This window comes from Haliotis cracherodii, unplaced genomic scaffold, assembly GCF_022045235.1.
Source record: "Haliotis cracherodii isolate W230 unplaced genomic scaffold, xgHalCrac1.p SCAF_44, whole genome shotgun sequence".
Classification (NCBI taxonomy): domain Eukaryota; kingdom Metazoa; phylum Mollusca; class Gastropoda; order Lepetellida; family Haliotidae; genus Haliotis; species Haliotis cracherodii.
In genome coordinates, this window is record NW_027266302.1 from 312,934 (window position 1) to 326,478 (window position 13,545).

The following is a 13,545-nucleotide window of genomic DNA, read 5'->3' on the forward strand; positions in this document are numbered from 1 at the left end:
TTGTGACTTTGTGAATCCAAATCCATAAAAAAAATTTGTAGAAAACTTGTGTCTGTTCGTTTTTCACTTTGCAAATCGCATTCATAAATTTAAACAGTTGTCTTCAGGAGATGACATTTTCACCTTGTCTGGCGCAATTAGGAACTGGAGTTTGGCTACTTATACCACACTTTTGTTTCATTGCCATTGGATACCTTCAGTGCAGTGAAGAAAAAAGTAATGATGCTCCGTATTTTTCAAAATCCCAAATCATCAAAAGGCACCACTTTACCACAAGTCTGATCTGTATAGCAAGTTTCATCCATAAATATTCAACATTTTTTTTAGTTCTGCTCCGGAAACGAGCACTACCCAAATTTTCAGCAAGTCCAACTTGTCGTCATGAAAACCACCAAATGAACAAAAGGCACCAGTTCCCACTGGACTGATCTATATAGAAAGTTCCACCAACAAGAAATATTTAACGGTTTTGGAGGTCTGCTACGGAAAATGGACAGGAAACGGAAAATGGACAACTGGCAGACATTGTGATCGCTATAAATATGAAACCAGTAAATCTTAAATCACAAAAAGAAAAAACAACAAATCAAGTACAACAGCTCCTTATATACTTAATCAGTTAAAATAACTTCTGCAAGTATTCACTCTAAATAACTTTAAAAAATGAAAGGGAGATTACTGCAAGACATTTTGGCAAAACATCCTGACTTGCATTTACGGAAGCTCTCAGACAGGTTCATAACTTTATGAAACGTAGTGCGGCATCTAATTATATATCAGAGTACATTTCCTGCTTCCAGTAAAGCGCTATGTTCTTCTCGGTTTGCGTTCAGAAATAGATCCCGCTGACGACCTTGCGCATCAAGGGAATCAGTAAGCAGGAGGAGAAGTGGCTGTATTAGAGCAAGGATTCACTAAATATCTATTTATAGAATGAACCATTCAAACGAGCGCCCATCTGTCGAGACGCTCTACACCTGGAGGAGGAAGTGAAGATAGATCTGCTGATTCAGCACTTTTTAAATTCCCATTTAATTAATAAAATCCAATATAAATAAGCTTTCACAATCTGTGAGACATACTCTGGTTAAATTATATATCTGGCGCCGTCACAAACAGTTCCTGTGTTATTTCGTCTTGCACCCTAGATTCACATGAATATACTGCATAAAATCATGGCAAAACTTGTATAAATATCCATTTTAGTTTTATCATAGGCAACACCAAATTTCACCATAACAAAAGTGCTGTAAGACCAAATTTTCATAAACAAAAAATGACTCATGATTAAATATATACCGTAATCGACGTAATATGCGCCTAGGGCGCTCTCAAAATTAGAAATAGGGGGCTCTTATTAGAATATTATTTTGGTGGGAAAAACCAGAGTTGAAAGATACATTTCGTGGTTTATGCTGACAGCCTGAAATGTTTATGTACGGCAGATATATTTTTCTAGAATTTAATTGCCCATAATGAAGGGTGCATATAAGACACGAGTGTGTATTGTACGCGAATTAATAAGTCTTGTGATCATTGATCAGTCGGAAGGGGTGCTAACTGGGATTGTTCACTAGCCAATATATTAGCAAATATCGCCGTGGGCGCTTATTAGAGCAGGGCGCTTATTACGTCGAATACGTTACTTCTAATTTGAAGTCCTATTTGGAACACAATACTGCTCGTAACCAGAGCAGTACCAGAGCTCGTACCCTAGTTAAATACTGAGCCTGTCAGTTTGAGACTAATTTTTAGCGGAAAGGTACCTTTTTTCATTTTTTTCATTTATTTTTTGGTATTGTAACGCTACACTGAGCAATATTGCAGCTTGATGGCAGCCCTTAAATACTCGAGTCTTAACGAGACAAACCAGTGATTGACATTATGACAATCTACACAATTGGGATGACATGCATCAACAAAGTCAGAGAGCCTGACCACCAGATCCCATTAGTCACTTCTTACAAGAAGTATGGGTTACTGAAGATCAATTCTAGCCGGGATTTTATTAATAACCTGAAGAAGTTGACTACTGACTTGCTACATTTTCAGATTTCTGTCACAAATGTGTTCTGAATAGTTGATAAGAAGTGAGCAATGCTTCAGAATGCTTGGTGGCCACGGTTAATGACCCGTATATAAATACAAGGCCATTAATTTATGAGTGAAAGGAACCCCAGGCTCTGTTTCCGAAACAAGGGTCATCATTGTAGGCTGTTTTACCTGATCCACAGATAATCAAATCACTACTTCTCCATCACAGATGGGAACTCTGGTATGTACAGGATTCAGGGGATCAAACTCAAGTTTTCAGTGTGACAAGTGAACACCTCAATCACTAAGCTACCCAACCATTTGGCTGAATTTGCTCACATTTGTCAGCGTTAGAAATTGGCGCTAGTCTTATAGTCCTTGCCAAACTGAACAATAGTTAAGGTATCACAACAACTAGTAGAAATTTGCCATTTTTAAGGGTTTTGTTATATGCTATCATTATAAGGACTAGTGGACTAAAACAGTTAGTTTCTATCCCTGTGAGTGAGTGAGTGAGTGAGTGAGTGAGTTTTAATGACATAGTCAACAATACTCCAGCCTGCATCTGTTTAAAAAACAGTCCCTGAAAACATGGGCAATGATCAGTTTCAATAAGGTAATCAATCTATCGGACTGTCATTCAGGCGATGTTTCTGACAGATCACGATCTGCAAAAATACTATCATGAAAGTGTATCCCGTGGATAAGCCGACCCCTTTTTACAGAATGTTTTATCTGGTCTTCAAAATTCAGCTTATCTGCAGACATATACGGTAATTATCACGACACGCAATCAGGAAAGTCAGAGTGGGATCCCCCAATTAAATCATGTTGCTTCTTACAACCAAAATGGAGTGCTGGGCGCCATGTCTAGTCTTGAGGTCCCGACCACAGTGCCATACACGCTGAGACTTCAACACTGCTCATCACCGCATTGGTTTTGTTGGCTTGTACTTTAACACCACACTCAGCCACATTCCAGATATATGATGGTGGTCTGTATACCATCAAGTCTGGACCATACAAACCAGTGCAACATCCCATGCCACCCAATGGTCTAAGGCTTCTCAAAGCAGCATTGAACTCAATTCACTCACCAACTAATGAGGAAAAGGATTAGGATAGTCTTTCACTCCACAAACCATAAAATCTTGTAATATTGTGACATACCACTTATTTGTCACTCCCTAAAATCTAAACAGCATATACACTGCACATCAAGTGGCATGAAGTACAGTTGAAAGCAAATACTTGATTCTTTGAATAAATACAAAAATCATCCAATCAATACTTTTATTCTTACACTGAAAGCAATTAGTATAATCAGCTCAAAAACTAACTGACAGCATATTGATTTGCTGAGTTTGTTTGTTTGTTTGTTGTTTAACACTGCACTCAGAAACATTCCAGCTATATGACGGCGGTCTGTAAATAATCGAATCTGGACCAGACAATCAAGTGATTGATATCTTGAGCATCAATCTTTGAATTGGGATACGATGACATGCATCAACCAAATCAGCAAGCATGACCACCCGATCACATTAGTCCCCTCTTACGACAAGCATCATCGCCTCTTATGACAAGTATGGGTTGCTGAAAACCTATTATTTGCTGAGAGACAAAATACTTGTTTAGTGTTTACATATCCTCCGCTCAGCAATTTTGAAAATAACTGGATATTAGCAGGTGACTGTGAAATACAGTTTCACTGTGCACGAATGTCAAGTTTGTGAAGAGATACCCTGATCTCTCCTTGACCTGGCCGCCTGTAATACCCAGAATCCTCAAGTTCACTCCATTCTTAAGGTGAATCAAAGCAATCTGAACATTTTAAAATAGAAGTAAGTAACACTTATCTCCTGATCCCAAATATCAAATTAGAATCCTTAAACATTTTACACATGAATTCTTAATGGACCCAAATTGAATTAACCACTAAATTTAAATTCAATGAATCCTCCTAACAGCCTGAAATATCTCATAATTAGGCTAATTAATGATGATAACGAGGTAGGATTCCCAATTAAAACCTAACCTTGACTCTCAGCACACCACCCATCACGCAATACAGCGACTACAGCGGCCGACGGGGCGAGCAAGCCTGCATGGAGCAAGGTGGCCACCTGTAGCGCAGGGCTCTGCCAGACAGTGCGATGTAGGAGTATTTTAGGCTCTGTCTGCTTAAATGACTCATGGGTAACGCGGCTGCCGTAACATACGCCATATCATAATTCCAGAAAATATGAACGGAGACTTGTTACACTGTGGAATATGTTTCTCAACTGAATTCCTGCACTGCCGGTTAATGGGGTTTTGTAATATGGTATTACTATAATGAATTACAGAGTTACCTCAGGAAATGTTTTAATTTTTGTAAAGGGGTTATCAAAATTTGAATTAACGTTTTACATTCAGGAGAACTTTATCTGTCATAGGTTTCAGTGTTACACTCAATTCATCAAATGTATCCATTTAAAAGTTTAATTGCACAATCTTCTCAAGAAATGATACTGATGTGTGCTATAGGCTTTCAGAGGAACACTCTTCACCAGATGGCACACAGTAAATATCTTTAAATGTATACATCAAGGCTGAGATATCCATAATTTAAGATTTATATTTCACATACTCTTTATCTGTTGACATCGAGGTCATCCCATATTTTTACAGAAAATTATGTTCTTGTTTCACAACACGCAAAGGAGTTTTTTTTGTAGTTTTTGTAACTGTAGGATTCAGACAAATATCAAATTCAATCAATCACCTTATCAGTAAATTAAAAAAATGCAGCCTATCTTTTTAAGGAACTCAGCGGTTCACTTATTATTCTCTCCATATGATGTATTTATTCTCCACAGGATATACGAACAGCCTCTTTCCGAGCTGATACTATCGGCCATTCTACTTTCCATGGTGCAAACAAGCCCCAGACATGCCCAAGGGCAGTGTAGGAATTACATGAACCAGTGTACCAGGAATCTTCAAGTTGTACTGGGTAGCCAGAAATACTGCTTTCTTTGGACAGGCATCAGAGAAGAACTTGAATTCCACCTGCCTGGCCTATGTCAAAGCTACATTGCCCTGCCAAATGGGTCCTCTTACTCTACAACTACCAAACCATTCACATAGACTCAGGGCAAGTTTAACACTGAATCTCGTGTACAAAAAGTTAATGATGTACCAATAAAGGCTTGAAATACTGAACACCACCTCTGTTGCAGACATCTTCCAAGGGCTCCGTGTGGATACTGAATACCTCCGTTACAGACATCTCACAAGAGCTCCTTGTATTACTGAACACCTCCTCTGTTACAGACATCTCACAAGAGCTCCTTGTATTACTGAACACCTCCTCTGTTACAGACATCTCACAAGAGCTCCTTGTCCTACTGAACACCTCTGTTACAGACATCTCACAAGAGCTCCTTGTCCTACTGAACACCTCCTCTGTTACAGACATCTCACAAGAGCTCCTTGTCCTACTGAACACCTCTGTTACAGACATCGCACAAGAGATCCTTGTGCCACTGAACACCTCTGTTACAGACATCGCACAAGAGATCCTTGTATTACTGAACACCTCTGTTACAGACATCTCACAAGAGCTCCTTGTATTACTGAACACCACCTCTGTAACAGACATCTCTGTTACAGATATCTCACAAGATCTCCTTGTATTACTGAACACCTCTGTTACAGACATCTCACAAGAGATCCTTGCGCCACTGAACACCTCAGTTACAGACACCTCAAGAGCTCCTTGTCCTACTGAACACCTCGGTTATAGACATCTCACAAGGGCTCCTTGTATTACTGAACACCTCTGTTACAGACGCCTCACAAGAGCTCCTTGTCCAACTGAACACTGCGGTTACAGACATCTCACAAGAGCTCCTTGTCTTACTAAACACCTGTGTTACAGACATCCCACAAGAGCTCATTCTGCTACTGAACACCTCTGTTACAGACACCTCAAGAGCTCCTTGTCCTACTGAACACCTCGGTTATAGACATCTCACAAGGGCTCCTTGTATTACTGAACACCTCAGTTACAGACGCCTCACAAGAGCTCCTTGTCCAACTGAACACTGCGGTTACAGACATCTCACAAGAGCTCCTTGTCTTACTAAACACCTGTGTTACAGACATCCCACAAGAGCTCATTCTGCTACTGAACACCTCTGTTACAGACACTTCAAGAGCTCCTTGTTCTACTGAACACCTCGGTTATAGACATCGCACAAGGGCTCCTTGTATTACTGAACACCTCAGTTACAGACGCCTCACAAGAGCTCCTTGTCCAACTGAACACTGCGGTTACAGACATCTCACAAGAGCTCCTTGTCTTACTAAACACCTTGTTACAAACATCCCACAAGAGCTCATTCTGCTACTGAACACCTCTGTTACAGACATCTCACAAGAGCTCCTTGTGCTACTGAACACCTCTGTTACAGACATCTCACAAGGGCTCCTTGTGCCACTGAACACCTCAGTTACAGACATCTCACAAGGGCTCCTTGTATTACTGAACACCTCTGTTTCAGACATCTCACAAGGGCTCCTTGTGCTACTGAACACCTCTCTTTCAGACATCCCACAAGGGCTCCTTGTCCTACTGAACACCTCGGTTACAGACATCTCACAAGGGCTCCTTGTATTACTGAACACCTCAGTTACAGACATCTCACAACGGCTCCTTGTGCTACTGAACACCTCTCTTTCAGACATCTCACAAGAGCTCCTTGCCCTACTGAACACCTCGGTTACAGACATCTCACAAGGGCTCCTTGTCCTACTGAACACCTCTGTTACAGACATCTCACAAGAACTTCTTGTGCTACTGAACACCTCTGTTACAGACATCTCACAGGAGCCTCACAAAGCATATAATTAATGTTTTACAATCTTTAAACAAATTCAAAATGATTAATCAAAATTGTCCAAGTACTTAAATCTTAACGAAACAGTTTATCTTATGTTACTTTCAAGAAATCATATGTAACAGAGTTTTCATCTCTTACAAACTATGTTTAAACAGAATTCATCACTGATGATAAAGTTAACCACAAGAATGAATCAGATTAAAGATTAGCAAATTCAAAAATAAACTCCTACCATGAGTCTAGATAGCCATGGAAGTTGTTTGAGCTGCAGGCCAAATGTTAAATCTTTATTTCATAAGAAGATTCCAACATAGAGCCCCAAGGCATGATGGGTAGTTTCATGTCCCATGTTCAAAGACCACTAATTACCTGGCTTGGGGCGCTCACAACATGCTGTTCCAGCAAATCTCCTTGTCTCGCCTAACCCAATCCTTCAAAAACATTTCTAATTCTAAACCTCAGTTTAAATCCAAAAAGATCCAGGTATTTATTTTAAAGATCATTCAGAACATTTTGATAACATATGTCGAGCATTTTATCTCTTTGAATGCCAAGTGATGTTGACTGATTTCTCCCAACTTTATGACCAGAACTGATAAGGACATTATTTATCAAATCCAAATATACTTCAACACTAACAATGTCAGGGGAAGGTGGGGGCTTCATTTAACTTCAATGTGCAGCTAGTATAAAGATTTAATAATAATGATAATAATAATAATAATAATAATAATAATAATAATAATAATAATAATAATAATGAGCAACTCACGGCATGTTAGGTGAGGTGAAATGGTGTTTAACATCCAACCATGATTATTGCACTTATATAGCGATGTGTATGCACGTGTGTGTGTGGGTGTGTGGTTGTGGGTGTGGCTGCTTGTACTTGTTTGGACTGATGCCTCCTGTTTATAGTGCCGAGCCTTAGACAGGGTAACAACAAGTACCATCTTTTAACGTCTTTCGGTATGAAACGGCCGGGGATCAAACCCCGGACCTTCCACTCTACGGGCGGACGCTTTACCTCTAGACCACGGAGGCGGTAATAATAATAATAATTACGTATATTGATAGTTGCATAGAATGCAGGATCAAAGGACACAACATTATTGCAGATACAACAGATTTCAGCTCCATTGCAAGTTTACACCCCAAGCTGCCTATATCTGGCATTGTTCTGCATCCACATTTCCATATCTTTCTACTCATTTACTGCTGGCTGGACAGAGGGACAGGCTTCTGTGTCATGATATATTCCCTCGGATGGGTTTGAAAACATGGGATCGACTATAGAAACTAACGCATTTAGTCCACGAGTTCTTCTGATGATAACATAGAGTAAAACCCTTAGTAATGGCAAATTTCTTCAAGTCCTTATGATACCTTTACTATTGGTCAGTTTGGCAAGGACTATAGGACTTGTGCCAATTTCTATCGCTGAAACATGATTAAACTACTGTCAAATCAGTGTTAAGTGCTTCTCATTATACTAACTAGAACCCTCTAAACATCCTTACAGAACAAGGAGGCTCAGGAATAACTGATCCTTGATTAACACTGCACTCTGCAATACTCTAGCTATATGAACGCAGCATGTATATACCGGTAATATAGTCGGACAATCTAGTGATTGATATAATGAGCACTGTCCCACACAGGGTACAATGACACTCAATCAACCAAGTCACTGAGCCTGACCACCAGGTCCATTAAGTCATAGGTTACGGGGGACAAATTGTAACCTTGAATCTCCACAGTGTCAATCTGGGTACAAAATCACACAATCAGTTACTGGGCACCTTTTCTGCCCCTGAATTACCATGGGGACATAATATGGGTTACAGGGAACTTTCTCTGCCCCGGAATACCAAGAACACTGCACAGCACAGGTTCTGCTTAACATTGTCAGAGTTTAAGCCGGTACCAAAGCAGCCACTAAGTTACAGATAATCATATTTCTATGTGACATAGTGTAAAAAATACATATATTTGTGTATCTTATTGCTATCTTTAGTTAATGATCAATGAAACATCAGTTTCAATCCTTGTCAGAAACATGCCTCAAACATGTGTAACAGTGTATTTCATTTGTCATTCACAAACATATAAACATGGGATAATACACAAACAATGACAGAAGCATGTTTGAGTTGATTGTCTTCCAGAACAACCTTCCGTGGTTGAAAGTTGGGGGGTTCTGGGTTAAAGCCAATTCATAACATGGACCTTGTTGACTGGTGTGTGGAAACCTGCCATCATTCTGGAAGTAGAACTGAGCCAGTGTTCAACCTTGAGGGAAGGCTAGGCACAGTTCCAGAAGAGGTACAAGTCCAGGCCCTGTCGTCATTACACTTAATAGCACAACACTGGATTAGAAGGGCTTGGTAGTCCAGACATTCCTGGATACATATTTTTCAGATTCAGGGCCACTGCATACATACACTCATCATATGATAAATCTACTTTATAGGTATATGTGTGTTTGTTGCTTAATGCTGTACTCAGCAATATATATTCAAGCTATGTAATGGTAGCATGTAAATAGTTTGTTTGTTTGTTGTTTAACGCTGCACTCAGCAATATTCCAGCTGTATGACAGCGATCTGTAAATAATCAATTCTTGACCAGACCATCCAATGATTGATATCATGAGCATCAATCCACGCAACTGGGATACGATGACATGCATCAATCAAGTCAGCAAGCCTTACCACCCAGACCCGTTAGTCGCCTCTTCCGACAAGCATAGTAGCCTTTTACTGCTAGCATGGGTTGCTGAAGAACTATTCTACCCTGGACCTGGTATAATCAAGTCTGAACCAGACAACCTAGTGATTGATATCATGATCAACAAGCCCCATCATCGAGGTACGCTGACTTTATACGTCAACACTGTAATGGGTCACCAGGTGAGTGGGTGTATGTGTCTGTTTAATGCCACTTTGAATAGTATTTCAGTATGTCATAGGAAGAAAGGTCTTAGACAAAACCTGTGTGAAATACCCAAGCAAAGATATGGTACTGTCAGAACAGAGTGAATTTGGGATTCAAACCCACAATCATAGGATTGTGGCACGCTTGTGGTGCCTTGGACAACGAGGACACATGTTCTTCCAATGTCAAAATACATAATTAGGCAGAGTAGTGAAAACATAGAAATATATTTCATGGACAGGATCTTCAAAAGTGACTATTTCAAGATCTTGCTCAGTTGGCCAAAACCAAAATTCCAGTTTCATACCAACCACACATCTTCCCGTGGCAAGATCGTCCACTTGCCACTTTCATCAAAGTCTTATTTCCTCCCTTGCCACATCAAGCCCACTTTCCTGTGCTAAATATGATTGGACAATCACACATACTGATAGTCCAAACAGAGAACGCTACACAAATCAACATCCACGACTGGTACACCTTCGTATGAAAGTGATTTACCGCTGCCTGTCTTTGTTGACATGAATATGTCTTTTTCATCTTTTAACCCCCCCAATGATTGCCTGTTTTTGTGTCAGGAATGAAATGGCGAAAACAAATTTATCTGATCAACTGGGACATCAGTTAAGGTAGTCGCCATCTTTGTGAAGCTATACAAGACAAGAACAGCGATCTGATTTGATATCACATTTTCATTACATGGGGGAACAAATCGTGATCTATGCAAGGTTTGCCAGGGTCAAGCCAAGAAAAGTGGCCTTGGTGTGGCAAGGGTAGAAACTAGGCTTTGATATAGGCTAGTGGACACGCTTGCCTCAGGAAGATGACCAACCACTATGGCCATCCCATATTACAGACAAATGTACACTACACAATGTAAGAATGTGTCTCACCTTCCAATAGAAGTGTTGGTGTGTGATTGGTAAATCCTGAGATGTATTGCAGCCCCGTGATTTCCGTCGCCGTTTCATTGAGAGACTGAATAAGATCAAGCACTTCACGGGGCTCAATCTCTATGCTAAATCCTGCAACAAAATAAAGTATGTTAGAATATGACAGAATAATAACATTCACTGACAGGTCAAAGTATAGGCTCTCAATCACAACAGATTAACACAATGGGGAGGATTTTTCATATCTGTGACTTAAGCCTTGTTACGTGAATCATGTGATTCTGGTCTTGCGATTGACGAGCTGGTCCCACCCAGAGCCTAGTCTGGGTTAGACTAGGTTCCCCGAGGGACCATCTCTACCCTGACTTGCAGCCTGAACAAAATGTTTTTTGCAGATTGATGGACTGTCCTCATGGTCTAGGGGTAGAGCACCCGCCCGGATAAAGGAAGGTCATGTATTTGATCCCAAATACCAAAAGACTTAAAAATGGTACTTGTTTTTACCCTGCTGGCACTAGGCATTAAGGGTCTAAAACAAGGTCTATTCGGCTTGGAGTTAGTATACTGTGTCTGAGAGGGGTATTCATATTAAGCTGCAGCATGGCATCTCAGTTGGGCTAGGACTATAAAATTAGCATCAGTCTGGACTAGTACAAGCAGCCACACACACACACGTGCATGTGTAAGAGTGAATATTATCCTACCCTATTTTTTATCCCGGGGATGAAATTCTCTAGTGTCAGGATGATTCTTCCAAGTGAATTTGAACCCATACCAGGGTGTTTAATCCTATCCTATACTATACTCTGGAGTAAAACATCCCCTGGGATAATATTTAGGTAGGATATAATCCTTGCTTACACATGCATGTTGCTATGTAAATGCAATAATCTTGAACGTGACGATGAACCCCATTTCACCTCACCTAAACTCTACACTTCTAATTCATCTGCTGTGTAGCTGTTGTGTCTCCAACACAGACCCTTGCAACATCCTATCAATGTATCGCAGTACTGATAGCGTACATAACAAGACCAGTGATGTTCTAATATTAATATCTCGGAGCACATCAAGGAGGAGCAATGTGGGTCATAAAACAGTATCATCTGGCAGAGAGACAAAACCTCAAAACCAGTGCATCTGAGTCTGTACACAAGGCAGGTGTAACGCCTACAGTAGTTGGAACATTGCCTGGATCTACTGCTTCATCAGGAACAAGAACACAGAAGAAGGAGTGGTGATTTGAATGAAGTTGCATAAAAGGTAAGCAGTATGATCCACACAATGCTGCTTGAGAATACAACCGCATGCTCACAATGCAATATCAGAACATGGAAAATAGTGTCCAATGTTAGAGTATAAAATATTTCATTAATGTACAACAGAAGAAAATACTTCACCAGTGTACAAAAGTGTAAAATACTTCACCATTGTACAACAATGTAAAATACTTCAACATTGTACAACAGTGTAAAATACTTCACCAGTGTACAACAATGTAAAATACTTCAACATTGTACAACAGTGTAAAATACTTCACCAGTGTACAACAATGTAAAATACTTCACCACTGTACAACAATGTAAAATACTTCACCACTGTACAACAATGTAAAATACTTCACTATTGTACAACAATGTAAAATACTTCACCATTGTACAACAGTGTAAAATACTACACCAGTGTACAACAATTTAAAATACTTCACCACTGTACAACAATGTAAAATACTTCACCACTGTACAACGTAAAATACTTCACCACTGTACAACAACATAAAATACTTCACCATTGTACAACAGTGTAAAATACTTCACCAGTGTACAACAATGTAAAATACTTCAACATTGTACAACAGTGTAAAATACTTCACCAGTGTACAACAATGTAAAATACTTCACCACTGTACAACAATGTAAAATACTTCACCACTGTACAACAATGTAAAATACTTCAACATTGTACAACAATGTAAAATACTACACCATTGTACAACAGTGTAAAATATTTCGCCATTGTACAACAATGTAAATTACTTCACCACTGTACAACAATGTAAAATACTTCACTATTGTACAACAATGTAAAATACTTCACCATTGTACAACAGTGTAAAATACTACACCAGTGTACAACAATTTAAAATACTTCACCACTGTACAACAATGTAAAATACTTCACCACTGTACAACAACGTAAAATACTTCACCACTGTACAACAACATAAAATACTTCACCATTGTACAACCGTGTAAAATACTTCACCACTGTACAACAACGTAAAATATTTCACCATTGTACAACAATGTAAAATACTTCACCACTGTACAACAAAGTAAAATACTTCACCATTGTACACCAGTGTAAAATACTTCACCACTGTACAACAATGTATAATACGTCAACAGTTTACAACTATGCACAGTGATACATCCGAGTACAACATAGTTTCATCCTCTTTAAACTAAATACCACATATGTTTTCTACAGGACACAGGTAAGCAGATAAACTGCAAACCCACCATGAAGATATGCCCTCCGGGACATCCCTGACAATGACTACCATAAATACCCCCCTTTATCATAACTGTCAAAACTGCATTACTTCCTAAACACGTCAACTCTGAAGTATTGTTAAAAAAAATTAAAAATCCTAAGATCCTTGACTAATGGCATACTCTCAGGGAAGAAAACACAGGTAGCCATTCACAGATGGTTGCATCAAGAGGAAATAATGACATAATTAATAAATCAGTTTCCATCATCAATCACATGTATATGAAACTACGTAT

General features: G+C 39.4%; 1 protein-coding gene across 2 annotated transcripts in view; it reads right to left on the bottom strand.

Annotated features, from left to right (window-relative positions):
* Positions 1-13,545, bottom strand: part of LOC139441760 (protein kinase C-binding protein NELL2-like) — a 276,342-nt gene that overhangs the window by 198,684 nt on the left and 64,113 nt on the right. For both annotated transcript variants that reach the window (XM_071222539.1, XM_071222540.1), the window contains exon 2: positions 10,754-10,885. In XM_071222539.1, coding sequence (XP_071078640.1) covers positions 10,754-10,885 — 132 coding nt within the window. The remainder of the gene's footprint in view (positions 1-10,753; positions 10,886-13,545) is intronic.